Below are 24,787 nucleotides of genomic sequence, written 5' to 3' on the forward strand. Positions count from 1 at the left end.
CCGTTGGATAAGAAAACTAATATTAATATATATTTAATATATTTATATTAAGTCATTAATTCGAATATTTTATTTGGTCAAAACAATAATTCGAATATTAGTTGAAGCTTGACTGCCAAAATGAATTTATTCAGAGACAAGCCCAAGCCCAATATTATCCTATATTTGCATCCTAAGCCCATTTTAGAAAAGAGGACTATAACCCTTAAATGTGAAATACCCGAAAAACCCAGTTTATTTATTTATTTGTTTTCCATTTTTCTTTAACGGAAACTGAACATTAGCAGCAGTTTCCAATTGGCCGCCATTGTGGTCGGAACTGAGAAGAAGCCATAATCACTGTTTTCTCTAAGCTTATTATATAAGAAATATCGAACCCGATAAAAGAAGAAGAAGAAGAAGTTAGAACGAGCAGCCATGGAATCGTCGAGTGAGCTCGATAGTCTGCACTTTTTCGAGCAAGCTCTTAAAATTTCCGAAGCTACTTACGCTTCTAATCCTCTCGATGCCGACGTTCGCTTCCTCCTTCTGTCGATCTTTTCTCTTCTTCTTCTTCCTCTTTTTTTCCAATTAAAATTGATATTTGGCTAATTTTTAATTTATATTTATTGTTTGCAGAACTTAACAAGATGGGCTGGAGCTTTACTTGAGTTGTCTCAGTTTCAAAGCGTTCCAGATTCACAGAAAATGATTCAAGGTTCTCATAATATATATACACATAAAATTTAATTTCATTCATTGGTAATTCAAATATTAATTTTGTTGGTTACTAAAAATTAATTGTGAATAGATGCTATTTCGAAGCTAGAGGAGGCTTTGTCGATTAACCCTAAAAAGCATGATGCTTTATGGTGTTTGGGAAATGCTCAGACTTCTTTTGCATTTTTGACTAACAAGGAAGATGAGGCCAGGCCTTACTTCGAAAAGGCAGCTCAATATTTCCAGCAAGCAGTTGATGAGGTTTTTCTGTAGTTTTGTTTGGCTAAAGTATCAATTACTGCATTTATGGGTGGATCTATAGATTCATTGCTTGAATGCTCTTTTTTTTTAACTTGGTAGCTTTGTATTTGTAGGATCCCAGCAATGAAATTTACCTGAAATCTTTGGAAATATCTGCTAAGGTAGGTCTCTCTCCATACTTGGTACGATTTATTCTTTAAATAATGCTTATATTTCATCTGATTTTTAACTTTCAATGGCCGAGTACAACATGTATTTACTTTTGGAAGTGTGAGATGGAGCATATTGATTCTATTTCATGACTGTTAGATAAATTCCTTGTGTTGTCCTTAGATGTTAAATGCGGAATAGTTTGCAAACCTTGCAGAAGATTGCTCCACCCTTTGTATTGATCCTACTGGTTAACTTGCACATTAACGTCTCTTGAAATGATTGCAACCATTCTTTTTTTTGGCCGAATGCTGTGAAATTCAGATGCATATGGATATAGCTCGGTATTATATAGAAATATATCTAGTAATGGTAGTCTAGATTTTGTTTGCCTATATATCTTACACTGATAAAATTCAGAATAAATAAAACTTGAGATTTGTGGTAATAGACGCATTCTAAGGGCATATAAACATGACTACCTTAGGACAAATTAATTGTACAGAACACATTTTCTGCCTTGTTTGAAGCCAATCAGTTAAGAGGTTTCTTAAAGCCAAACTAGAGGGAGGTATTAAGTTCAAAATGTTCCATGCGCCATTTGTTCTCTGCAATCCTCCTTACCTTTGATTTCTTAATTCTTACTGTTACCTCAGGCTCCAGAGTTACACCAGGAAATCATTAAGCAAGGTTTAGGTCAACAGATGCTTGGTGCTGGACCCTCTACTTCTACTTCTACCTCCAGCTCAGCAAAGGTAGTCCTTAGAGTTTCTTCCTTTTGCATTCCATTTCTTCTTATATTCACTTTTTTTTTCCCCTGCTTTTGACCCTATCATGTCTCTGTGGTTTACGTTGTCAAGTGCTGCTTAATTTATCATTGAGGCTTGCATGAGGCTTTGTAAAGGGCAAAGGTCACATAGTTATCTTTTTGTCTATGTTTTTCCTTGATTGACTTTTAAATTTGTTTATAGGTTCAGTGAAACAACATTTAATATTAGATCGATTGCTGATTTATTAAGGTTAATTTAGGGGACATGCAGTTATGCTTCCATGCAACATGTGGAAGTGCATGCCGAAGCTCCTTAGGAGCAGGATCCAGCTCATGGCTTTTGTCTTTTATAATGGAATTCTTGCAGCGAGAGATGAGATGTATAGGTTAGTTTTAAGTCATTGGGTGATTGACGAGAAAGTCAAAATCGATTGGTTTCCCTTTATCATGATTCTTGGAATGACTTATGGTGATTGATAATTCAGCTCGTTAAAGGGAGACTGAAACCTTTCTGCCCATTGAAGAGAGATTGAAAGCTTAGGTCTCATTAAAAAGAGACCTGAATCTCTTTAAGGTTTTTGATAGAAATTCTGCTTAGCATTTTATTATTTCATAGGTCCCTTCAAATTAGGACCAATTTTATCACATAAAGAGGAAACCTATTCTTAGAAGGAAGCTAAATTCAACTGAAATAAAAGTATAATCATGAAAACGAAGGAAAGAAATAAATTCACAACCTAAGCCTTAGTTAGAGAATCGAAATTGAACTAATGTTCGACTCTAAAATAGGTTCAGCCCAAACAGGTGGGATCAATAACCACAAGCTTATGCTATACTTTTTATTTTTCTTTAATTACCAGTGCATTTAAGTTTACAAGAGCCATTATTGACATTTGGGCTTTTGAGCTTTTATTGGTGAAGGAAAACTTGAGCAAAGTGGTAATCAATTAATCACAGGATTAGAGTAGGTAGATACAAACGTGCTATGGAGGAAATGTTTGATACCAAGGCACGAGATATTATTACAATGGCAAAAGGTCTAATCATGCTTTATGTTACCATGTATTGAGTTAGAAACGACACATCTCTACCCTAAAATGAGCATGGCTGAAATGAGGAAAGCTGCAGCAGCGGAGGACAAATCAGGAGATTGTTTTTAGATGATTGAATCCTGCATAATGTAGACCTAGAATGCTTTTGTGCACGAGTGGTTTTGGTAATGAAGAGGGGTAAAAGCTTGCAAAATATCACATAAATGTAAGTAGTTTGGCAGGAAGTAACCTAACAATGTAAACATTGATCTAGTGAGATGGAGATAACGGATTTCATGTAGCTTACTTTTGCAGAATGCTGATTGAGCTGCTGGATTTTCTCAAATTCCCATCAAATGCTTTTCTTATGATGAATAAGGGGATTATTAGCTAAGAATGAGCATACGTTCAGTCACTGTTTCAACCATGTTACGATTCTCTTTCATTTGAAGTGCAAATTTGTATGCAGTGTTACTTGAAGGCCATGATCTTTTTTTTTTTTATATATTATTCCTTTGTATGAATTCTCTGTTTACCTTCTTGCAGACTGCTACAAAAAATAAGAAAAGTAGTGATCTCAAATACGACATTTTCGGATGGGTAATCCTTGCTGTTGGCATTGTTGCATGGGTTGGATTTGCAAAATCTCAGATACCATCTTCACAGCTGCCACCACTACCACCACGATAATCACAGGATGCAAGCAACGCCCCGACATCTAAATGCTGTTTGCATTGATTCAAGCAGCCCTAATTTATGTTAGTTTAGTTTTTTTGACCTTATTCGTGCTTCTCGGCTAATGCTTGAACACTAGTCATTTACAGTACAATTGCTTTATTTGGAGAATAGTTGAGTGATTATTAACATGAAAAATTTTTCTGTTGATTATTTATTCGAATCTATACTTTTTGTTTTTGTTCAAATTTGTCAATAGGGAAAAGTGATTCTTTTTGTATATTAAAAAAAAAAAAAACAATATTAGAAGGATCTTTGGATTGAATTGAGAAGGGTAGATATACATTTTGCTACCTGAATTTGGCTTTAAGATCTAAATTGGTACTTTAAGTTTTTCTTTTTGGGTTCAGTTAGGTATTTGAATTTAGCTTTAAGGTTCAATTTGGTACTTAAAATTTAATCTAGTCCAATTAGATATATGAACTTGGCATTTATGGTTTAAATTGGTAATTGAACTTGGCTTTTTGGTCCAAACTAATAGTTACAATAAATGATTTATTTGAACCAATTTGAACTATGTAGCTAGTTTTTAACATATATCTTAACTAAAAAGGCAAGTTTAAGTACTTAATTTGACAAAAAAAAGAAAAAAGAAGAAGGGAATTTTGGGTACCAAATTGAGTCTTGAGGCCAAGTTTAGGTACCTAATTGAATTTAGCTTCAAGGTTCAATTTGATACTTAAAGTTTAATTTGGTCTAAATGGGTATATGAACTTGGCTTTCTGGTCTAAATTAATAGTTACAATAAATGATTTATTTGAACCAATTTGAACTAGATAACTAGTTCTTAAGCATATGTTTAAACCAAAAAGCCAAGTTTAGGTAACTTAATTTGACAAAAAGAAATGTTTAGGTACCAGGTAGTTAATTTGACAAAAAAAAGAAAAGAAAAGGAGTTTAGGTACTAAATTGAATCTTGAGTTCAAGTTAGATAACTAATTGGATAAAAAAAAACCTTTAGATACTAATTTAAACCTTGAAATCAAATTCATATACCAAATGTATATTTACCCAATTGAGAATTGTTTTTAAAGGATGGTATTTAACCAGAGTTTTAGATAATTGAAGGATAAGAGTGGATAGTGTGAATTTAATATTTGTGGTTTTTGCAAATTTAGATATTGGAGTGAATATCATATCAGTTCTAATTTAGATTAGCTTTTCAGCTGATAATTTCTTTAATTATTGTAAATTGTAGTGGCTTGGTGGATTTGGATGGAAAACAACCGTCATACGGGCCTAAGATCATTTTAATAGAAGTTGGGTTTATTTAGGCCTATATTGTGGCAATAAATAAAATAAATCGAAATTTCTTGCTGCTTCCGGTCATACTTGGCTGATCTCTATAAAATGTGAACCAAAAACAGTTGATTCATCATCATTCTTAACTGCTTTTTGAAACCTCTTCTCAATTCCAGATAAAACTAAAGCATTCATTCGTGCCTCCTGCAAATGGCGGGAACGAAACTGTTCCCTACCCAATCCACTCACTCCCTTTCCTTTCGCCACTTTTTCGCACTCGCTCCGCCGCGTGCGGTGTCGTATCCCACCCGTGTCCGCCTCGACTGTGCTAAACTCACTAGGCTTCGCGTCTTAGCTATGGCGGCTAAAAGGAGTCCGAAACGTCTCAAGTACTCTGCTCCTCGCGTTTCCAAGGTCTAATTTCTTCTCAATTTAGTCATGTTTATGATCTGTAAAAAACTAAAGTGAAAAAGAAAGTTGAAGAAATTGAAATTGACAGATAGATGATTTGGTTTACGTGGAAGTCGATCCTTCGGGAACTGAAAACTGGAAACTTGAACCTGTAATTGAACTTTTAAACCAAGGAGCTGTTGGTGTTATTCCTACTGATACTGTGTAAGAGCTATCAACATTACTTCTCTTATTATTTCTTTTACTTTTATTTTTGGTTTCTAGAAGCGAAAACCATGTTTCGATGTAAAAAATATAATGAAAACATCAAAATTTAGTGTTCTGTTAAAAAGGAAAATTTTGCATCATTTACTTTTGACTGAAATGGTTAGTACATTTGAACGTGTTGCAGTTTAGTACTTTTAGGTTTGATTGTTTTTTTAATTGAAGCAATTAACACAATGTGAAAAATTAAGGGTCAAAACAGGGCCTTACAACGTCCTTTTGAAATTTCTTAATTTCAATTTAATGTTGCTTTGTTCATATGTAGGTATTCTATAGTTTGTCATTTGAAAAGCCATTCAGCTATTGAACGTCTTCGAAGGTAGGTTACAGGTAGCAATTTTCCTTTTTATTTTTATTTTTTTATACTAATTTTATAGGTTTAAACCTTTATCTGAGTTCAATCTTTAGCTGATAAAAGCTGTTGTATATTCTCCTATTGCAGAATAAAAAACATTGAACCTTCCAAGGTAAATTTCAATACCTATCAAACTTGATGCTAACATTGCTTTTGGGCGCTTTTTTCAAATCAGAAGCGAAGTACCAAAATTTTCCATGCATCTATTTTTGCTTTTTTCATGTCCTTTTTACTGATTATGGCTTTGTGCAGCCACTTAGTATTTTATGCCGCTCTCTTCGAGACATTGACACTTATACGACGGGGTTCCCTCGTGGTGATGGCCAAGGTCATGCGAATATTTTTCGAGCTGTTAAGCATTGCTTGCCTGGGCCTGTAAGAATGTTCTTTGTCTTATTCTTGTTATTATTGTTAGCAGAAGGAACCTTAAGTAGCCATTGGTGGCATAACAGAGCCAGAATAGAAGGAATGCTTTGTTATTTATTGTTAAGATGAGGTGTAGGATCCACTTATTGTGGCTTCTTTGCAGAAATTCTTCTTGTTCTGCACTTAGTCTTAATGGCTTTAATGTTTATTATCTTCCTGCTTCCCCATGGTTGGCTAATCAATGAACACATCATAGTGGGATTTCAAACATGATGAACTCTTATGAACCTATGACCTTTTTGGCTAAATATGTTCTCCTTGCGTGTCTGCATGTTAGATTGCAGGGTCATGAAGTGGAATATTTGTGGGCAATAGGTTCCACAATTTATTCTGAATATATTTTTAACTTGCAACAAAATTTCTGTGGAAACAGTATACTTTCATCTTAACTGCTACCAAAGAGTTGCCAAAACAATGTGTGAGGTATGGCACAACTACAGCAAAATATTCTGCAAGGAAAAATGTAGGTGTTCGTATGCCCGATGATGCTATATGTCAAGCAATATTAGAAAAGATGGATGCACCTTTAATATCCACAAGGTTGGTATACTGAAGCTGCAAACATTAATAGGCCAGTGGATAAACCAAACTAATTATATGGCTCCAGCTTTTTATTCTCTATGTTCTTTATGATTTTATACTTAATGTCTTGTTCCCTTTTGCTAGTGTCAAGTGGCCTAAAGAAAATGAGTGGATGATAGATCCAGTTGTGATAGCTGATATATATGGAGCAGAGGTATGAACTTTGCCTGGTTCAATTTATCATACAAGGTTAAAATCTCACCTTGAGCTATGGCAGTATCTACTACTTTCCAGACAAATTATGCTCGGAGAGCAATAAACTTTCTTGGATCCCTCTTTAATGAACCACCTAGAATGTTGTACTTTTGATTTTAATATCAAGTTCATATGTCTATGTCATGCAAATATAATTTGGAGAAGTGAAAATAGAATGGAGCCAGTTAAATTATATATTTTGTTTCATAGCACTTGTTGCTTACACCTTATCTGCGGCTACTCAACATTTTACCCTCCAAATCTTTTGGTTGGAAAGTAGAATGAATAGTTAAGAGTTGTATTTGAGGCTTCCATCAGTACTATTCTAGATCGTGTTTTCCTCACAATTGAGCTGTATTTCTACCTTAGGGTCTTGATTTTGTCGTTGATGGCGGCATAAGAGTTGCTGATCCTTCGACTGTTGTTGACATGACTAGGGCTTCTCCCAAAATTGTAAGGCTTGGAAAGGTATAACTGAGTATTCCTGAGTCAAGTAAGATGAATGAATTGGACCGTGTTATCTTTCTATAACCTAAAAAATCCTGCTTTTGTTACAAATATAGTTCTTTTTTAACAGTGACCTAGTTATTACCAGAGCTTTTTGTGGTATCTTAGAATTTTATGAGTAGGGATGACAACAGGTTGGACATTTGTAAAATCTAAATTGGAATCCACAAATTTGCTTTAAAATTTGAATCCATTTATTATTTGAATTGAAGCCAAGTATTTACATCTAAATCCTAATTAATTAAATTATCTGCCAGATATCCAAATCCAAACTTAATAAGTCTAAAAACTTTTAAAATAAAACTTAAAAAAGTAAAGTGGATACTGGATTTGGATATCCGAGTCAGAATTTATTATCCTATAAAATAAAGCGGATTTGGATAGCAAAGTAAAACAGATTCGGATAATGGATAGATAAATCCGAATATGTTATCCACAAAAGTTAAGCAGATTTGAATAACGGATATCCGAGGGCTAATATTTGTATTTGCTCGGAATCTGCTACTACCAATAATTAGAATATATGAATCTAAAAATTATCCTAATAAGTAATATTTAAATCTGAAAAAAGCAATTTAAATATTTACAAATATCTGAATCCGCACTGCCCACCCTATTCATGAGTAACTTGGTGAAAAAGGAAGGGATGAAACCCTTGTATTTAAGAGGGAATCAAGAAACTATTTGTGCAATGTTGTCAACACTTTTGTCTGAATCTGATGGCTTGCCCCCATTTGTTATATGTATGATGCAGGGACCGAAATTGCACTGGATAGCATCAGAAGATGATAACGAATCTGCTGTCTATGCAGACGAGCTCATTCCATCAGCCACTTAAGATTCTTTCTCTTTGTAAGCTTACAGCACATCAGGCCTATGGTTCATTCGGATTCAAGGTCGAATCAGTTCACCTCCACAAAAGAGATCAACATCAATGTTTATCTATAGTAACTGAGTTCAAGCAAAGGTATTGTATTTTGTATAACTCTTCCAACTTTCATGTTAACTCTTATTATTATTATTATTATTATTATTTTGACAAAAACTCTTATGATTATTATTAGAAGGGGATGGGTTTATAGGATTTGAACTATGATTTTAGGGTGTGCTTGGTTGGGTGAAAAAGTGGAAGGATGGGAGGAGGGAGTGAAAAAATGGAAAAAAAAATTGTGTGGACTTGGTTGGAAAGAAAAGCGAGAGGAAAGAAAATAGGAGGAATGACTATTTTTCATCTTAATGCATAAAATCAATCCTTCCAAATTGGAATGGTGAGAGGAAAGAAAATGAGAGAGATATGCATATTAGTTCAAAATTATGTAATTTTCAAATGTTTTTTTTTTTTCATTTTATTTTTCAACTCTACTAAGCAATGGATGGATTTTCTTTCTATTTTTCTATCTCTTGTACCAAGCACATCTTTAGAAAGAAAATTTATGTTTTCTATCCTAGTGTTCTACCCCTTTAATTTTCCATCATTCCAATTTTCTTTTTACTCTACCAAACAAAACAAAACCTTAGTATCAAGATACGACGACTTTGCTACTACCATGGCTGTTGAAGCTCTTATTAACCATATTTTTTTTATATCTTTTAGCTACTATTTGGTGGTTATTTTAATTGAAATTTAATTGTTAATCGTCAATTAGTATTCTTAATTTTATATTTTATAGCCGTTAATTGAACTCCAATTAATACATTTATTTTAATTTTATATCTTATAACCTGGGATTTGAACCCAGGTTGATATTTAGTGAGAAAAATTTCTCGAGCATATCGGGCTTAATGAATCTAACCCAAGCGCTTAATGCATGAAAACATGACCGAAGAACGTGTCTGGTACCTTCTATATTGTCATCACAAAAAAACGCAAGTAAAATTACCAGTTAACTGTCTTCTCCTGTGTCTTTCAAAGTTTGTGAGCAGTTTGTTACTAAAGACTAGCCAAAGAAGAGCTCTTAATCTTTGTGGTCTTTAAATGTGTACTTATTTTACGGAAAATTATTTAGGAAAAATGGTTTTTGTTTTTGTATTTTCTTAGAAATTGCCTCTTCATTTTTTAAAATAATTATTTTATGATTAATTTGATTTTATACAAAAATCAACTTGAATAAGTCTAATATTATTATATTAATAATAATGTTTTAAATTTTTAAGGAGAAAACAGGTTCATAAGATTTTACATTGTAGCTATATAAATTAACACGTAGCATGAACTTAAAATTCCCCGTCTTTCTGCATTAGGTGGTTCGTCAAAAACACACAATTCTTCATTCGAAAATCGTCCCATTCTGACCATCAGATTAGCATATTTGTTACTCTCACGCTTCATATGTCTTTGCCATCCCCGCTTGCAGATCGAGTGTAGTTGTCTCAATTCAACAAAACTATTGTGGAAACCATTTTTAAAGTTTTGGAAAAAATAAGGATCGACTTTAAAAACGAATTATGGAGTTGCCAACGACCTTTTTTGAGGTGTAATCGGATCACCTTGAGGTTGATCGTTTTAATAAAATACTTGATTTATTAAAATAATAATTTTAGGTCTACGAAAATTGAGAAAAAGGGTTCGGGAGTCGGTTACGTACGAGGAAGGGTTAGCACCCCTGTAACGCCCAAAATTGGTACCAATTGATTATGGAATGTCTTATCGTCAAAAATTTAGAAAAAATTTAAAATACGATTCCTTTAAAAAATGTATGAACAATTTGAATTGAATTTTAAGGTTCACTCATTTCGAAGGAATAAAATACCACATCCAGCATGTTAGGATATGATATTTTAAGCCTCCCAAAAGCTGAGATCACTTTACGATTTCCAAAACGCCACGAAAAGGGTATTCCATTATTTGGCCCAACGAAAAAAACAAAACTCAGCACGTTAGGGCACGATTTCTCGAATTTCCAAACATAGAACATTGCCTTTATTTTAAAATTTAGAAAAACATAAATGAAATTTTAAAGGAGCATTTGACTATTTTCGGCAAGCGGAAAATTGAAGCCCAACACGTTAGGGCACAATTTTCCAAATTCCAAAATGCCAAACATTGCCTTTGTTTTAGAGGTTTTTTACGATTGATAATTACAAAAAAAAAATGAATTTAAAGACACCATAATATGCAAGACAACACAAGAATTAAGAATCAATGATATAGACAATTTAAAGACTATTAAATATATACAATGAAATAACTCAAGCGAAATTGAAATAACTTATATGCATATAAAAACTAACAATATATGAATAATTATTAAAATATATATATATATATATATATATTACGTAAGGGGAAAAAATATAGAACATAGACAAGTTAATTTAACTAAACATGTATATATGAAAATGGGAAAAACATATAAAATAAAATGCAAATGATATACACCACGATACTAAAATATTTTAAATTAATAAAATATACATTGATCTTTTAAAGAGAACCGAATTATACATAAATAAATTTAAAAATATATATATATAAAAAAATTTAAAAGAGAATATTTACATAATGATTTGAATATATATATATATATATGTTAAATAGATTTAAAAGTAACTATAAAAATAAAATAGAATTAACAATGTATATGAAATAAAACTAATTTCATCATAATTATATATGTATAATAATAAAATATAAAAGTATTTTAATTGAATATTATACAAGAATTTAGAATAATACTACATAAAATAGAATTTTAAAATTATACTTTACAATTGAAACAAATAATAATAATAATAATAATAATAATAATAATAATAATAATAATAATAGAAGTAATTCAAAACATATGTTTAAATAAATTTTTAAAAGTTGAATGCTAAATAAATTAAAGAAATAATGAATTATACAAATAAAAAACTCAATTAAAATAAAAGATAAAATAAAGGGGATATTTCATAAATAAAACAAATCATTGAAATTAGAAAAGGGATTGGAGTGCAATGTGCACGAATGCACAGGGACCAAAAGCACAAATCATCTAGACCCCCAAGCTCAGCACTCAGGCGCGGGCCAAATCGAAGCATCGTACAAATTGCGGGGACGATTTAATAAAATAAATAAAACACAAATCGGGGTTAATTAAAAAACTTGTGCAAATAGGAAGGACTGGCCGCGAAAATTACCCATTCAAGGTAAAATGCACGGACCAAGTCAAACGCGCCTACTGAACCCCCCAATTCTGTTTCATTTTCATTTGAAATTCAACCTGTTTCAAAGCCTTTTTTTTTGCTTTTCAAAAAGAAACATTTTTAACCTTTATTCCCCTTTAATCTTTTTTAAAAGAACCTTAAATGCTTTGGAGTATGCCTAAACTCCTTCACTTTCCCCTCTGCTTTCCAGCCCCAAATCCGATGACAGACGAAGCCCTCCCACAGTGCGAGTACGACGGTGAGTCTCCCTCTCTCATATTGTTCACATACAGTAGAGAAAAAAAGAAATAGAAACAAAATCGAAAGAAAAAAAGGAGACCTTAAATCACCTTTTGAAGTATGTTTTGGTTGCTTTCTATTGATTTGGTATGTATTTTGTGTACAATTTCCCTCAAAAACCCAAAAGGAAAAAAAAAACCCCTTTTCCCCACAAAATCTGAAGGCTTTATAGCCAAATAAAAATAGTTTATTGCTGTTTTTTTGTTCAAATGCAGGTTGTGAAGTTGTGGAGAATGAGGGGCATGGAGTATGGGTAGAGAACGTGGGCAGTGGCTGAGGGGAGGCAGTAACTCTTTCTTTCTTTCTTTTTTTTTTTTTGCTGAAAAATTAGCTTAGTTTTGGGTTGTTTTATTTTGGGCTTATTATTTGTAAATATTTTTTTTTTATTTTTTGGTTTTTGTATATGTATGGGCCCGGGCTAAAAATTGGGTCTACAGCTGCCCCTCTTTGCTCGTTGTTGTGTAACAAGAACGGAGCAAATACCATAAAAGGACCAATTTTGCCCGGTCTTGCTGAATCTTTGACTTCTTCGGTGCTCCTCTTCTTTAAGTAGTCTTACAGCAACTTCAAGAAGATAAGGTTTGTGACTTCAACCTGCTCCACTGCAATTTCAGGGAGACAAAGTCGGTGGCTAAAATCTGCTCCATAGCCGATACATGGAGATAAGACTCACCATCTTCGATCTGCTCCATAGCTGATACATGGAGATAAGATCTGTAACTTTCAGTCTGCTTCCTGCAACTTCAGGAAGATAAGACCTATGTCTTCAACCTGCGCTCTTGCTACCTCAGAGAGATAAGGCTGGTGGCTAAAATCTACTCCATAGCCGATACATGGAGATAAGACTTGCCATTTCCGATCTGCTCCATAGCCGATATATGGAGATAAGATCTGTAACTTTCAGTCTGCTTCTTGCAACTTCAAGAAGATAAGACTAGTGTCTTCAACCTGCTCTCTGCAACTTCAGAGAGATAAGGTTGGTGGCTAAAATCTGCTCCATAGCCGATACATGGAGATAAGACTAGCCATCTTTGATCTACTCCATAGCCGATACATGGAGATAAGATCTGCAATTTTCAGTCTGCTTCCTGCAACTTCAAGAAGATAAGACTTGTATCTTCAACCTGCTCTCTGCAATTTCAGAAAGATAAGGTTGGTGGCTAAAATCTGCTCCATAGCCAATACATGGAGATAAGACTCGCCATCTTCGATCTGCTCCATAGCCGATACATGGAGATAAGATCTGCAACTTTCAGTTTGCTTCCTGCAACTTCAAGAAGATAAGACTTGCGTATTAAGCCTGCTCCACCGCAACTTCAGGGAGATAAGGTTTGTAATCTTCGATCTATTCTGCTGCAACTTTAGAGAGATAAGATCTGACTTCACCAATGCTACTACACTGTCCTTTGAGACATGTCTTGTAGACTCGGTGTCATATATCCATGCTTATGTCAAATAATTAGGATACTATGATCGAAATAAATCAAATGCTCCTAACTAGACATGATGCTTTATGAATGTAGAAACGTCATGAGAATGATTCTTTTTTAAAATCTTAAAATGGCATCCCTCATTGTTCATCAGAGTTTTATCACATCGTATTATGCTGCATTCCTGCTCGACTAGCGAAACCCACAGACACAACCCATTTTGCTCAACTGGTTTGCCCTATCGCAACTTCAGGGTCTATTTCACTATATTTCTAGAACCTAAGATTTGTACCATATTCAAAACCCCTCTTCCATCAATTCGGTCTATTACACCACTCCTCGGGCCCTATGACCAGATTTGTACGCCCACCATTTCATTAATGAAAAACATCATGATCCCCTCTTATGATTTGGTTTTCACAACATCTTATTTTCTTATTCAATCAATATTTTTGACTGAAGAGATAATCCCAATTTGAACACAAATATTCCACCGCTAAGCCGGGTAAGTTCTAAACGATAGTCCTATTTCAGGTTCTTATACCATTTAAAAACTTCCAGAGTAACATGAAAAACCTTTTTTGCAAAAGTATTATTAGTCCATTAATCGTTATCTCAATACAAGCATGTGGACATAAAGATAAAGATGGTCAAAACTGAAGTTTATTAGGAACATAATTCAAGAAAAATAGATTAATTACAGGAAGCAAATATTGCCAAAGTACAAAAATAGGTAAAGAGGAACAAAAATGAGCGCCTCAGATATCACAGCCCAAGCTCCTCCGTATGAACTCCACGAAAACCATTTTGAGCTTATCATGTGCCTAGGAGATCTAGCGTATTCTGTCGATGCCCCAAGACATGCGTACTTCCTCTTCATTAATTCCAGCATAGCAAGACTACCTCCTGGCCCATCCTTGGTCAAAATTTGAATTGCCCTTTTCGGGTTTTCAATTCAAAACCCATTTGGTCTCAAGGCGCCATTTGCGGGTTTTCACCTCTTAAGCGAAGTACTTCTTGACTGAATCCGAATTTACTAGGTTAGGCAGGCTCCTACCATCCATCTCAGTTAATATCAGTGTTCCTTCAGAAAAAGCCTTCTTTACTACGTAAGGTCCTTCCCAGTTTGACATCCATTTCCCTCTAAAATCTTTTTGCATAGGGAGAATTTGCTTCAATACCAAGTCCCCCTCACGGAATACTCTGGGGCAAACCTTTTTGTTGTAAGCTCGCATCATTCGCTTCTGGTACATTTGACCATGACGGATAGCCTTCAGTCTCTTTTCTTCAATCAAGTTCAGCTGATCATTCCGGGACTGAATCCATTCTGCTTCGTCTAGCTTCAAATCTAATAAAACCCGGAAAGAAGGAATTTCGACTTCAATGGGCCAAACTGCCTCCATCCCATAAACCAATGAGTAAGGTGTTGCCCCGGTAGAAGTTCTGACAGATGTTCGATAGGCATAAAGAGCAAATGGTAACTTTTCGTGCCAATCCTTGTAAGTCTCAGTCATTTTCCCCACGATCCTCTTAATATTTTTATTAGCTGCCTCAACCGCACCATTCATTTTCGGGCGATATGGTGACGAGTTATGGTGCTTAATTTTGAATTACCTGCAGACCTCTACTATCACGCTGTTATTCAAATTCAACGCGTTGTCAGATATGATCCTTTCTGGCATGCCATATCGACATATGATTTATTTTTTCAAGAACTTGCTAACTGCCGACTTTGTGACGTTGGCATATGAAGTAGCCTCTACCCATTTAATGAAGTAATCGATGACCACAAAGATGAATCGATGTCCATTAAAAGCCTTCGGTGAAATTGGCCCAATGATGTCCATGCCCCACATTGAAAAAGGCCACGGAGAAGTCATGACATGAAGGGGTGAAGGAGGCACATGGATATTGTCACCATAAATTTGGCACTTATGACTTTTTTTGGCATAGCTGATGTAGTCTCCTTCCATTGTGGACCAATAGTACCCGAATCTCATGATTTGCCTAGCCATTGTGAACCCATTGGCATGCGTCCCACAGACACCCTCATGGACCTCTTCCAGGATTTTCTTAGCTTCAATAGCATCAACACACCTTAACAGTACCCGATCTTTCCTCCTTTTATACAGGATTTCTCCATCCAAGACATAGTCACTGGCTAGCCTTCTCAATGTTCTTTTGTCATTTTCCGTTGCCTGATCAAGGTATTTACGTTTTTTCACATATCGTAGAATATCATGATACCAAGGATAATCATCTCTTTCCTCTTCGTCGTCTATATTGCAACAATGAGCTAGAGCCTCATAAATACTCATCTGGATCAGCTTCATATTCTTTCGTCCATTTACTCTAATCATAGAAGCTAACGTAGCCAAGGCATCTGCCATCTAGTTTTCGTCTCGCGGGAGATAAAAGAAAGTGATATCATCAAACACCTTAATTAGATCCCAAACTAGCTCTCGATAGTTGATCAACTTTGGGTCTCTTGTCTCCCACTCACCTTTGAGATGATAAATCACCAGTGCAGAATCCCCATACACCTCTAACACTTTAATTTTACATTCGATGGCTGCACGGATTCCCATGATACATGCTTCGTACTCTTCCATATTATTCGTGCAATTAAAATCCAATTTGCAAGTGAATGGATAATGATCTCCAGTTGGGGATATCAAGAATGCCCCAATTCCATTACCAACGGCATTTGATACTCCGTCAAAATTCAGTTTCCATGGATGATCTTCTGAGGTGTCCTCTTCGGCAGCTGCCACATACATTAGATCTTCATTTGGGAAATCAAAGTTCAAAGGCTCATAATCTTCCAAAGCTCTGCTGGCTAGAAATTCTGCTATTGCACTCCCTTTCACAGCCTTTTGACTCACATAAACTATGTCGAATTTGGAAAGAATAATTTGCCATCGGACCATCCTTCTACTCAAAGTAGCTGACTCCATCATGTACTTTAAAGGGTCCAATTTTGAGATTAGCCAAGTCGTGTGGTACAACAAGTACTGCTTCAATCTCCGAGTGGTCCAAACCAAGGCACAATATAACTTCTCAATTGACGAGTATCTCAGTTCACACTCAGTGAATTTCTTACTGAGGTAATATATCGCCTTTTCTTTTTTTCTCGTCTCATCATGTTGACCGAGCACACATCTCATTGAATTGTCAAAAACTGTCAAATACAATATCAATGGCTTACCAGGGCTAGGTGGCATTAGCACTGGGGGATTAGACAAATACTGTTTAACTTTGTCAAAATTTTTCTGGCACTCATCATCCCACACGCCTTGGTTGTGTTTCTTGAGATGGCGAAATATGGGGTCACATTTCTCAGTCAACTGTGAAATGAAGCGGGTGATATAATTTAGTCTTCCCAGGAAACCTCGAACTTCCTTCTAAGTGCGTGGCGGAGGCAATTTTTGTATAGCCTTGACTTTTTCGGGGTCGACCTCGATTCCTTTTTTGCTGACTATGAAACCAAGCAGCTTCCCTAACCTAGCTCCAAAAGTACATTTTGTTAGATTGAGCTTTAGCTGAAACTTCCTCAATCTTAGGAACAATTTCCTCAAAACCTGTATGTGCTCCTTTTCTGTTCGGGATTTTGCGATCATATCATCGACGTAGACCTCAATTTTCTTATGCATCATGTCATGAAACAAGGTTACCATGGCTCTTTGATACATTGCCCCCGCATTCTTCAACCCGAATGGCATCACCCTATAGGAAAAAGTCCCCTATAAGGTTATGAATGTGGTTTTTTCCATATCTTCAGGATGCATCTTTATTTGATTGTACCCAGAGAAACCATCCATGAAAGAGAACAGTGAGTAACCTGCCGTGTTGTCCACCAAAGTGTCGACGTGAGGAAAAGGGAAGTTGTCCTTTGGGCTGGCCTTGTTTAAGTCCCTGTAATCTACACACATCCTCATCCTTCCATCTTTCTTAGGGACGGGGACGACGTTAGCTACCCATTTTGAATAATTAACAACTTGCAAGAACCTAGCATCAAATTGCTTCCGGACCTCTTCTCTTATTTTTACTGCAACATCGGGACTCATCCTTCGAAGCTTCTGTTAAACAGGCTTGCACTTTTCTTTTATAGGGACGCGATACACCGCAATATCAGTGCTTAACCCAGGCATGTCCTGATATGACCACGCGAAGATATCTTTGAACTCTTGCAGTAAATCAATGAGGTCCCGTCTTGTTTCCTCAGTTATGCAAGTTCCAATGTTCACCTCTTTCCCTTCTTTCAATGTCACATTCTCAATTGTCTCTTTATGGGGTAGAATCTGTTTCTCCTCCTGTTCTACCATCTTTAACAAATCCACAGGTAAGCTACAGTCTTCATCATTTTTAAAATCTCGAGATCCCTCCAGACACACGTCTCGCTCAAAAAGGAACTCCGGGTTTATAACAACGTCACTCATGCCATTGATATCTAGAGACCTATTGTAGGCACAAAAGAATATCCAACAAACAAATGAACCTAAGTATAGCTTTATTTGTATGGTATGATTATAAATGAAATGCAAGAAAAGAAAATTTGCTCAAGATAAAAGAATATTTGCTCAGAATAAGACATGAAAGTGTATTTATATTGAAATAAACGTTTTGAACATGAGCCTATTTTGCAAAAGATTCTTATTGCTTCTAAGCTTTTAAAACAACAAGTGTGTTTTGAACATTACTCTGTATTAGTACTAAAAACTACAGGAATTTCCTCTGCAGTCCAATTGTTCAGAACACTTCTAGGCTCATAAGGGCGAATGCTTGCTAAGTCATGTTTCATCACTTTCTCTTCAGATATGACATTGATATTCAAATTTTCGATTGCGTCTTCAGCTGTTCCCTCTCTTGTCATCTTCAATTCAGGATAAATAACTCCACCTGACACAAATGTATAGGATATATGGGGAAAAGTCATTGATTCCCACTCAACTTCTGCCCCATTCAGTCGCGCTCTTCGCCTCTTCTGCCTCCTTTCCATTTCCTTTCCATCTCCTTTCTTTTCTACATTGCATCTGGCCTATACCCTAAGCCAAAGCAATCTTGTTTATCAGCCAAAACTGGTATCTCAACTCGTCCATGAAGATACTTTCCAAGTCCTCTTCCAGGCAATGCTCCATTTCCCACTATTAATTGCAAGCTCATCCTCGTAGCCTCAGATATTCTTGGCATTGAGACCCTGCCCCCTTTAATGATGAAAGTTGCATTTACAAACTCCAATGACCGAAAAGAACACTCAATTGCTTCATCATCATTTTCTATATACGGTGTACTACTAGTAACAGATGCAATAATGTCCTCCTCAGCATTTATCGTTATCAAGCGGCCCTCCGTCACTAACTTTAACTTTTGGTGCAACGATGACGGTACTGCCCCTGCTGAGTGAATCCAAGGCCTCCCTAACAAGAAATTATAAGAAGGCGTAATATCCATCACAAGGAAATCTACCTCGTATGTGTTTGGTCCAATCTGCAGAGGTACCTCAATTCTTCCCATCACTTTCCTCTCAGTGCCATCAAATGCCCTCACTATGTTCTGGCATGTCTTCATGTGAGAGCTGTCAATTGGTAACCTATTTAATGTGGACAAGGGTAAAACATTCAGTGCTGACCCATTATCAATTAATACCCCCGGCAGTGTATACCTTTTGCAACGAGTGGTGATGTGCAAAGCCTTGATGGATCCCATGCCCCTTGGTGGTATTTCATCGTCACTGAAGGAGATGAAGTTATCGGCGCTTATGTTACTGATAAGGCGGTCTAGCTTGTTCACTAAAATATCTTCAGTAACATAGGTCTCGTTCAACACCTTCATCAATGCATTTAGGTGAACCTCCGACTTTTGGAGCAGAGCTAGTACCGATGTGTGTGCTGGCTGCTTATGCAACTGTTCCACAACACTATACTCACTGTGTTTTAGGAACTTCAAAAATTCTTTATCTTCTTCTTCAGTTACTGGTTCATTAACCAGTGGTTTTGTCATCTCTTTCCCTTGTTCAATCATCATGGACCTCCCTTTTCCAGGCTCGACCTTTGTATTTGGCGTGCTGACCAGACTCTCCTCCCCTGGATATGTCACATTACAGTTGTAATTCCAAGGTACCTTTTTGTTATCCTCATACGGAAAAGCCGCGGGTCTCTGGATTACAACTCTAGGTGTAATTTTTGCTCCGACTTCATTAATTTTCGGTCGCGAAATGATCACCACTGGGTGATTGACCTCAGAAACCTTCTTTATCAACCCCTCCTCCGAGGAGCATACATCTTCTTTCTCAGTAAACTCAAAGAACTCCAGTTTTTTGTTGTCCATTAGAGTATGTACCAAAGCCCTAAATTCATTACATTTTTCTATCTCATGGTCCTCCTCTCCATAGAATTCACAATAGTTTCTTGCTTCTAGGGATTTGCTCCCAAAGTCCTGCATGACTAGACCTTTCTCCACCATCTTCTTCAAAACCTCCCTCATCGGGGTTCTCACTTCTGCCACATCCAACTTAATTCTCCTCCCCATATTCTCAACTATTGTGTTTACCCCTTTATCAGTATGATTGGGCAACGGATTTCCTACACTAGGTGCATCATCGAATTTTACAATACCCATATTGATGAGCCTTTCGACAACCCTCTTAAAAGAGGTGCAGTTCTCTATCGAGTGTCCCGCAATTCCAGCATGATATTCACATTGAGCACTTGCATCATACCACTTGGGGTATGGGGGTTGCAGTAGCTTTAACTAAAAAGGAGATACGACGTGTGCATCAAACAAACTTTTATACAACTCCTGATACGTTACTGGAATGGGAGTAAACTGGGGCTTCTCCGTGTTCTGCTTTGTATTGGGCTCCTGTTTTGACGAAGCTTGCTGGCCCGTGGCTACCACTTTCGGTTGATTTACCATGATTGGTTTCGCATAACCCATATTCACATTGCTGACTTCATTTTCTTTCTTTTTCGGGGCTGACTTCCTGGTACTTTCCCTTGTCTCTATCTTTCCACATCTTATTGCATTCTCAATCATTTTACCGGACATAACTATGTCCGAAAAACTCTTAGTTGCGCTTCCCAACATGTGATTAATAAAATGTGCCTTCAAGGTATTAATGAAAAGCATGGTTGTTTCCTTTTCCAACAGTGGGGGTTAGACTTGTGTAGCAATCTCCTTCCATCTTTGAGCGTATTGCCTGAAACTTTCATTTGACTTCTTCTCCATGTTTTGCAATGTGATCCTATCAAGCGCTATGTCAGTCACATGGCCATATTGTTTCATGAAGGCCTGCGCTAAGTCTTTCCATGATTTGACTTGGGTACGACTTAATTGATTGTACCACTTAGCCGCAGCCCTAGCCAAACTGTCTTGGAAACAGTGGATCAATAACTGATCATTATTGACATGACCAGTCATTCTCTGACAAAACATCATGATATAAGCCTCAGGGAAACTGGTTCCGTTGTACTTTTCAAATTCTGCCATTTTAAAATTCGGAGGGAGTACCAAATCCGGGACCGGGCTCAACTTCCTGGCATCCATTTCGCAATGATAATCATCGCTTTCCAACGCCTTGAATTTTTCTTCCAACCACTTGTATCGGTCTTCTAGCCGCTTTGGAAATTCTGCTACTGCCTTTCCTACTTCTGCGACCTCATCGAAGTCAGGGACCGTAGGATTTGCACGATTGTCTTCGGGGTTACAACATGAGCCCGTTGGAAAATTTAGCGGTGCCGAAGTACCAGTCTGATATTAAGGTTTGATACTGACAGATACCTTTTGCGGAAGCACTAAGGTGTTTGTTGGGGTGAAATCCGGAGGGTAAGTAAGAATCCCGCTATCATCTTCAGCATTAACCATGGGACTCTTCCCCTTTTCTGGCTTTTCAACTAGTAGCTAAGTTAATTCACTCATCATACTCCTCAGTGATTCTAGCATTTGATCTTTCATATCTTGCTGGATCTTAGCTAATTGCTCTTGCATTTGCGCTTGCATCTGTTCCTGTATTTCTTTCTGCATTTGTTCCAATTTTTCCAATCTTTGATCCATAACTTTGGACTTTTTCTGTGTGTAGTATTGATGTTCCAGGGTAACTATAATACAATTTTTAATCAGGATTCTTTTGTGAAATTTAATGCACATGATGCGATGAAATGCAAATGCATGAAATGAATGCAAAACTAAAGAGACGTCGATTCTGATTCAATTCCATTTAAAAAACTTTATTAAAAAGCAAAATCCTTTACATAAAATAGATCACATATACAGCTTAGCCCTAATGCTCAAAGCTTTAACTTTCTTAAGAAGGTAAGCTAGCTCACAACCCTGGTCCGACTCTAACTCATACTTCACATTTAGGACATCAGCCTGAACCGCTAAGGTCTGTAAATAATCAGCCACTTCTCGAATCTGAGCCACAGCTTTACCCATGATGTGATCTTTATCTCTGACTTGGTCCTACGATTGATGGAGCTGTTCCTTCCACTGCTCATTGTTCGACTCAAGTAATTCAATTCGAAGCTCACAGTTTTGTAGTGCAGTCTCGAGCTCTTCTAACTTCCCTTTCAAATCTTCGATTCTATTCAGGCTGGCGTTTAATTCAATATCAGAGTTACGACCACGGTGCTGATGCAGGGCCTTTTCTAGCTTCGCCACCCGAGCTTCCAACTTCTCTTTCTCACCTTAGCCTTCAGCCAAACACTTCTTTAAAGCGCTTTCACGTGCTCAAGCATCATGTAACCTCTTTTCCCACTGATCAGCTCTAGCCTTTTCCTCTTGAACTTCTTGTCGCCACTGCTCTGAAGTCTTCCCTAACTTGGCAGTTCTCATCGATATACGTAGCTTCTTGTAATCAGTTTTCAGACTGTCCAGGTCTTCCTCAACCTTCCTTTTCCCTTTTCTCAACTTCTAGGCCTCGAGTTTCTGAACATCGGCATCCAATCTCAAATGCATTTTTTCCTCCTCTAATTGTTCTATCTTTTTCCCTAACTCTGTATTTCTCTCTTCGAAGTCCCGTTTTACGATTTCAAGCTCGGAAGGGATTACTTACAAATATTCTTCCATTGTACGAACATCCTCTAAACTCGGCTCGGGGATATTATCATTAACTCTTTTACTCGACCACCCATTGTATTCAGGAGTCGTCATTGATCCAACAGCCAATCTCTTCATCCGTCGCGTCTGTTTCCATGCATCAGAAATCTCTTGAACCTTCTTCTTATAATTCTTCTCCCTATACGCAAATTCACTCTGGGCTAATCCATGTGTCATCAGTATAAACTGCCTTGACCTGTATTGTCTTAAAAAGAGTTAAGGGGCATATCCAGCAGCTCCCCAAATTCCAAGTAGGGGTACCTAATCAAAACTCCCACACTGATAGAGGATCTCATCAGGAACAAACCAAGGAGCTCCCCACTCAACATCCTCTTCCTGAAGATTTCGGAGGAGCGCGATCCAATTTTTCTCTGATATGTCATCTCTCCTAGACATGGCTGCTATCTCCTTTAACGGGGAGTAACTTTCGGAAAAAACCCGATAGGAAACCTTATCCACTTTCCAAAAGTGGCTGTGGAACCAAGCCAACAATAACTGTGTACACCCTATAAATCTACCTTCACTTGCCTTCCGACATGCACTCAAGGATCTGAATGTCTCAGCAAGAACTGCTGGCACCGGTGTGATTCCTTTGTCAAGTCGATCAAAGAAATCGGAAACTACTTCATCTATATGCCTTAAAGCCTTGGGAAAAATCACCAAGCCATAGATACTGAAGGCGAAGACGTCAACTTTCCTCCCTGTATCTGGAGGTGCCACGATCAGGTCCCTCAAACTTACCCAAGGAATGCACCTACTATCACCCTTTTGCTGAATTCGAGCTATAACCCATTGTTCACTCATCCCAGTGATACTCATTAACTTCTTTACAAAAGCTGGGGCACTAGCAGCCTTGCAATAAACTTTGTCGACTTGAACATTTGGACAACGAAGCAAAGCTGTATACTCCTCTATAGTAGGCACCAAGTCCACCTTTCCGAAAGTGAAACAACTATATGCCGGGTTCCAAAATTGAGCCATGGCCCGAAACAAGTACTTGTCGACCTTGATATCAAGCAGGTAGGGTAAGTCACCATAACTTTGATAGAATAGCTGCTTGGTCTCATCATCCCAACGAGCCCATATATCCCTCAATTCCTGGAACTCGTTTTGGGTCACGTTGATGCGAGTGAAGCCCGACAACCCCGATGTATACCCCTCAGCTAGGCTATCCCCTTTCTTAAGTTGCATCTTCTCTGACCACATACGGATAGCTGCATTATCCTCTACTTTATCAAGGAATTCACTCTCCATAACAAGCTTTCTAATTTAGCAACCGAACAGAAATCGACACCTCTTTAATATGAAATGACATGCAAAACATAATCATAACAAAACACAACAAGTTAGTATCAAAGAAATAAAAATTTAAGCAAATAGGAAAAAAAATTAAACACCTAACTGGGTAATCACTAGAGTTCAACATAGCTCTACCTAGGGCGGGCTCCTAGAGTTCACTATATGTGGCTCGGTTCTAAGGAAATGGTACCTGAACCAGCAGATTCCTCAACCCTCACCCATTATAGGCTCATGCGGATCGAGTTCAGTTCAGGGGAATACATTTCCCTATGGCCATGCGGAGGTGAAAACCTCACGAAGACATAGGTACAGATGTATCCCGAAAGCAGTCCACTAGCCCATGCGGAGGTGAAAACCTCATGAAGGCATAGTTTCTCACTCCCACTTAAGAAGGTGCGACTACAACGGTCATGCAAGATGATGCAAAGGAATATAAAAACAAAACTCCAAATGTAAAACACAAATAAAATAATCAAAAACCATAGAATCCATGAAATGCAATAAAATGATCGTATGTTAAAATCTAAATTTTAAATTTTCGATAAAAGGACAGAAAATAATCAGTTTTACGGCTTAACTCTCTTATTATCCCCAGTGGAGTCGCCAAGCTGTCGAAACCATTTTTAAAGTTTTGGAAAAAATAAGGATCGACTTTAAAAATGAATTATGGAGTCGCCACAGACCTTTTTTGAGGTGTAATCAGATCACCTTGAGGTTGATCATTTTAAAAAAATACTTGATTTATTAAAATAATAATTTTAGATCTACGAAAATTGAGAAAAAGGGTTCGGGAGTCGGTTACGTACGAGGAAGGGTTAGCACCCCCGTAACGCCCAAAATTGGTACCAATTGATTATGGAATGTCTTATCGTCGAAAATTTAGAAAAAATTTAAAATACGATTCCTT

The 24,787-nt window shown here is 36.8% G+C and overlaps 5 protein-coding genes and 1 long non-coding RNA gene across 8 annotated transcripts; 3 read left to right on the forward strand and 3 right to left on the reverse strand.

The window, feature by feature from the left end:
* The first annotated feature begins 237 nt into the window (after positions 1-237).
* On the forward strand, positions 238-3,850 carry LOC108454716 (mitochondrial import receptor subunit TOM20-like). The gene is made up of 6 exons (XM_017753264.2): positions 238-513; positions 619-697; positions 791-960; positions 1,074-1,121; positions 1,767-1,865; positions 3,457-3,850. Exons 1-6 carry the CDS (start codon positions 418-420, stop codon positions 3,598-3,600), a joined length of 636 nt encoding a protein of 211 aa, XP_017608753.1. The 5' UTR covers positions 238-417; the 3' UTR covers positions 3,601-3,850.
* Positions 3,851-4,900: 1,050 nt separating this feature from the next.
* LOC108454799 (uncharacterized) lies at positions 4,901-8,672 on the forward strand. Of its 3 annotated transcripts, none has more exons than XM_017753377.2 (9): positions 4,901-5,301; positions 5,387-5,502; positions 5,828-5,881; positions 6,005-6,029; positions 6,170-6,292; positions 6,717-6,883; positions 7,010-7,079; positions 7,490-7,573; positions 8,382-8,672. In XM_017753377.2, the coding sequence occupies exons 1-9, from the start codon at positions 5,098-5,100 to the stop codon at positions 8,463-8,465; spliced, it is 927 nt and encodes a 308-aa protein (XP_017608866.1). In that variant the 5' UTR covers positions 4,901-5,097; the 3' UTR covers positions 8,466-8,672. The 3 variants fall into 3 exon arrangements, with proteins under 3 accessions (XP_017608866.1, XP_017608867.1, XP_017608865.1); XM_017753376.2 differs by having other exon boundaries at positions 4,902-5,301; positions 7,490-7,588; XM_017753378.2 differs by lacking the exon at positions 7,490-7,573.
* A 3,139-nt stretch (positions 8,673-11,811) lies between these two features.
* On the forward strand, positions 11,812-13,638 carry LOC128280856 (uncharacterized). The gene is made up of 2 exons (XR_008271044.1): positions 11,812-12,014; positions 12,271-13,638. It is a non-coding gene; the product is annotated as an uncharacterized LOC128280856 (long non-coding RNA).
* A 2,237-nt stretch (positions 13,639-15,875) lies between these two features.
* Positions 15,876-16,442, reverse strand: LOC128280424 (uncharacterized). The gene has a single exon (XM_053018573.1). The coding sequence runs from the start codon at positions 16,440-16,442 to the stop codon at positions 15,876-15,878; it is 567 nt and encodes a 188-aa protein (XP_052874533.1).
* A 2,065-nt stretch (positions 16,443-18,507) lies between these two features.
* LOC108455413 (uncharacterized) lies at positions 18,508-20,520 on the reverse strand. The gene is made up of 2 exons (XM_017753970.1): positions 20,296-20,520; positions 18,508-20,235 (listed from the first exon to the last, which is right to left on the reverse strand). The coding sequence occupies exons 1-2, from the start codon at positions 20,518-20,520 to the stop codon at positions 18,508-18,510; spliced, it is 1,953 nt and encodes a 650-aa protein (XP_017609459.1).
* A 120-nt stretch (positions 20,521-20,640) lies between these two features.
* On the reverse strand, positions 20,641-21,918 carry LOC108455412 (uncharacterized). The gene is made up of 3 exons (XM_017753969.1): positions 21,755-21,918; positions 21,464-21,581; positions 20,641-21,234 (listed from the first exon to the last, which is right to left on the reverse strand). Exons 1-3 carry the CDS (start codon positions 21,916-21,918, stop codon positions 20,641-20,643), a joined length of 876 nt encoding a protein of 291 aa, XP_017609458.1.
* Positions 21,919-24,787: the final 2,869 nt, after the last annotated feature.

Source organism: Gossypium arboreum, chromosome 9 (assembly GCF_025698485.1).
Source record: "Gossypium arboreum isolate Shixiya-1 chromosome 9, ASM2569848v2, whole genome shotgun sequence".
NCBI lineage: Eukaryota > Viridiplantae > Streptophyta > Magnoliopsida > Malvales > Malvaceae > Gossypium > Gossypium arboreum.

Excerpts from the sequence above, each read along its gene's own strand:
- LOC108455413 (XM_017753970.1), bottom strand. The coding sequence starts at position 20,520 with ATGATTGAGAATGCAATAAGATGTGGAAAGATAGAGACAAGGGAAAGT. Across the intron at positions 20,236-20,295 it reads CCCAGTTTACTCCCATTCCA|TTAAAGCTACTGCAACCCCC; the intron begins GTAACGTATCAG and ends TCTCCTTTTTAG.
- LOC108454716 (XM_017753264.2), top strand. The coding sequence starts at position 418 with ATGGAATCGTCGAGTGAGCTCGATAGTCTGCACTTTTTCGAGCAAGCT. Across the intron at positions 514-618 it reads CTAATCCTCTCGATGCCGAC|AACTTAACAAGATGGGCTGG; the intron begins GTTCGCTTCCTC and ends TATTGTTTGCAG. Across the intron at positions 698-790 it reads TTCACAGAAAATGATTCAAG|ATGCTATTTCGAAGCTAGAG; the intron begins GTTCTCATAATA and ends AATTGTGAATAG.
- LOC128280424 (XM_053018573.1), bottom strand. The coding sequence starts at position 16,442 with ATGGAGTCAGCTACTTTGAGTAGAAGGATGGTCCGATGGCAAATTATT.
- LOC108454799 (XM_017753376.2), top strand. The coding sequence starts at position 5,098 with ATGGCGGGAACGAAACTGTTCCCTACCCAATCCACTCACTCCCTTTCC. Across the intron at positions 6,884-7,009 it reads GCACCTTTAATATCCACAAG|TGTCAAGTGGCCTAAAGAAA; the intron begins GTTGGTATACTG and ends CCCTTTTGCTAG. Across the intron at positions 7,080-7,489 it reads CTGATATATATGGAGCAGAG|GGTCTTGATTTTGTCGTTGA; the intron begins GTATGAACTTTG and ends TTTCTACCTTAG.
- LOC108455412 (XM_017753969.1), bottom strand. The coding sequence starts at position 21,918 with ATGGGTAAAGCTGTGGCTCAGATTCGAGAAGTGGCTGATTATTTACAG. Across the intron at positions 21,582-21,754 it reads TTGAGCATTAGGGCTAAGCT|TTACCCTGGAACATCAATAC; the intron begins GTATATGTGATC and ends ATTGTATTATAG. Across the intron at positions 21,235-21,463 it reads ATGCAAGCGCAAATGCAAGA|ACTGGTACTTCGGCACCGCT; the intron begins GCAATTAGCTAA and ends CCTTAATATCAG.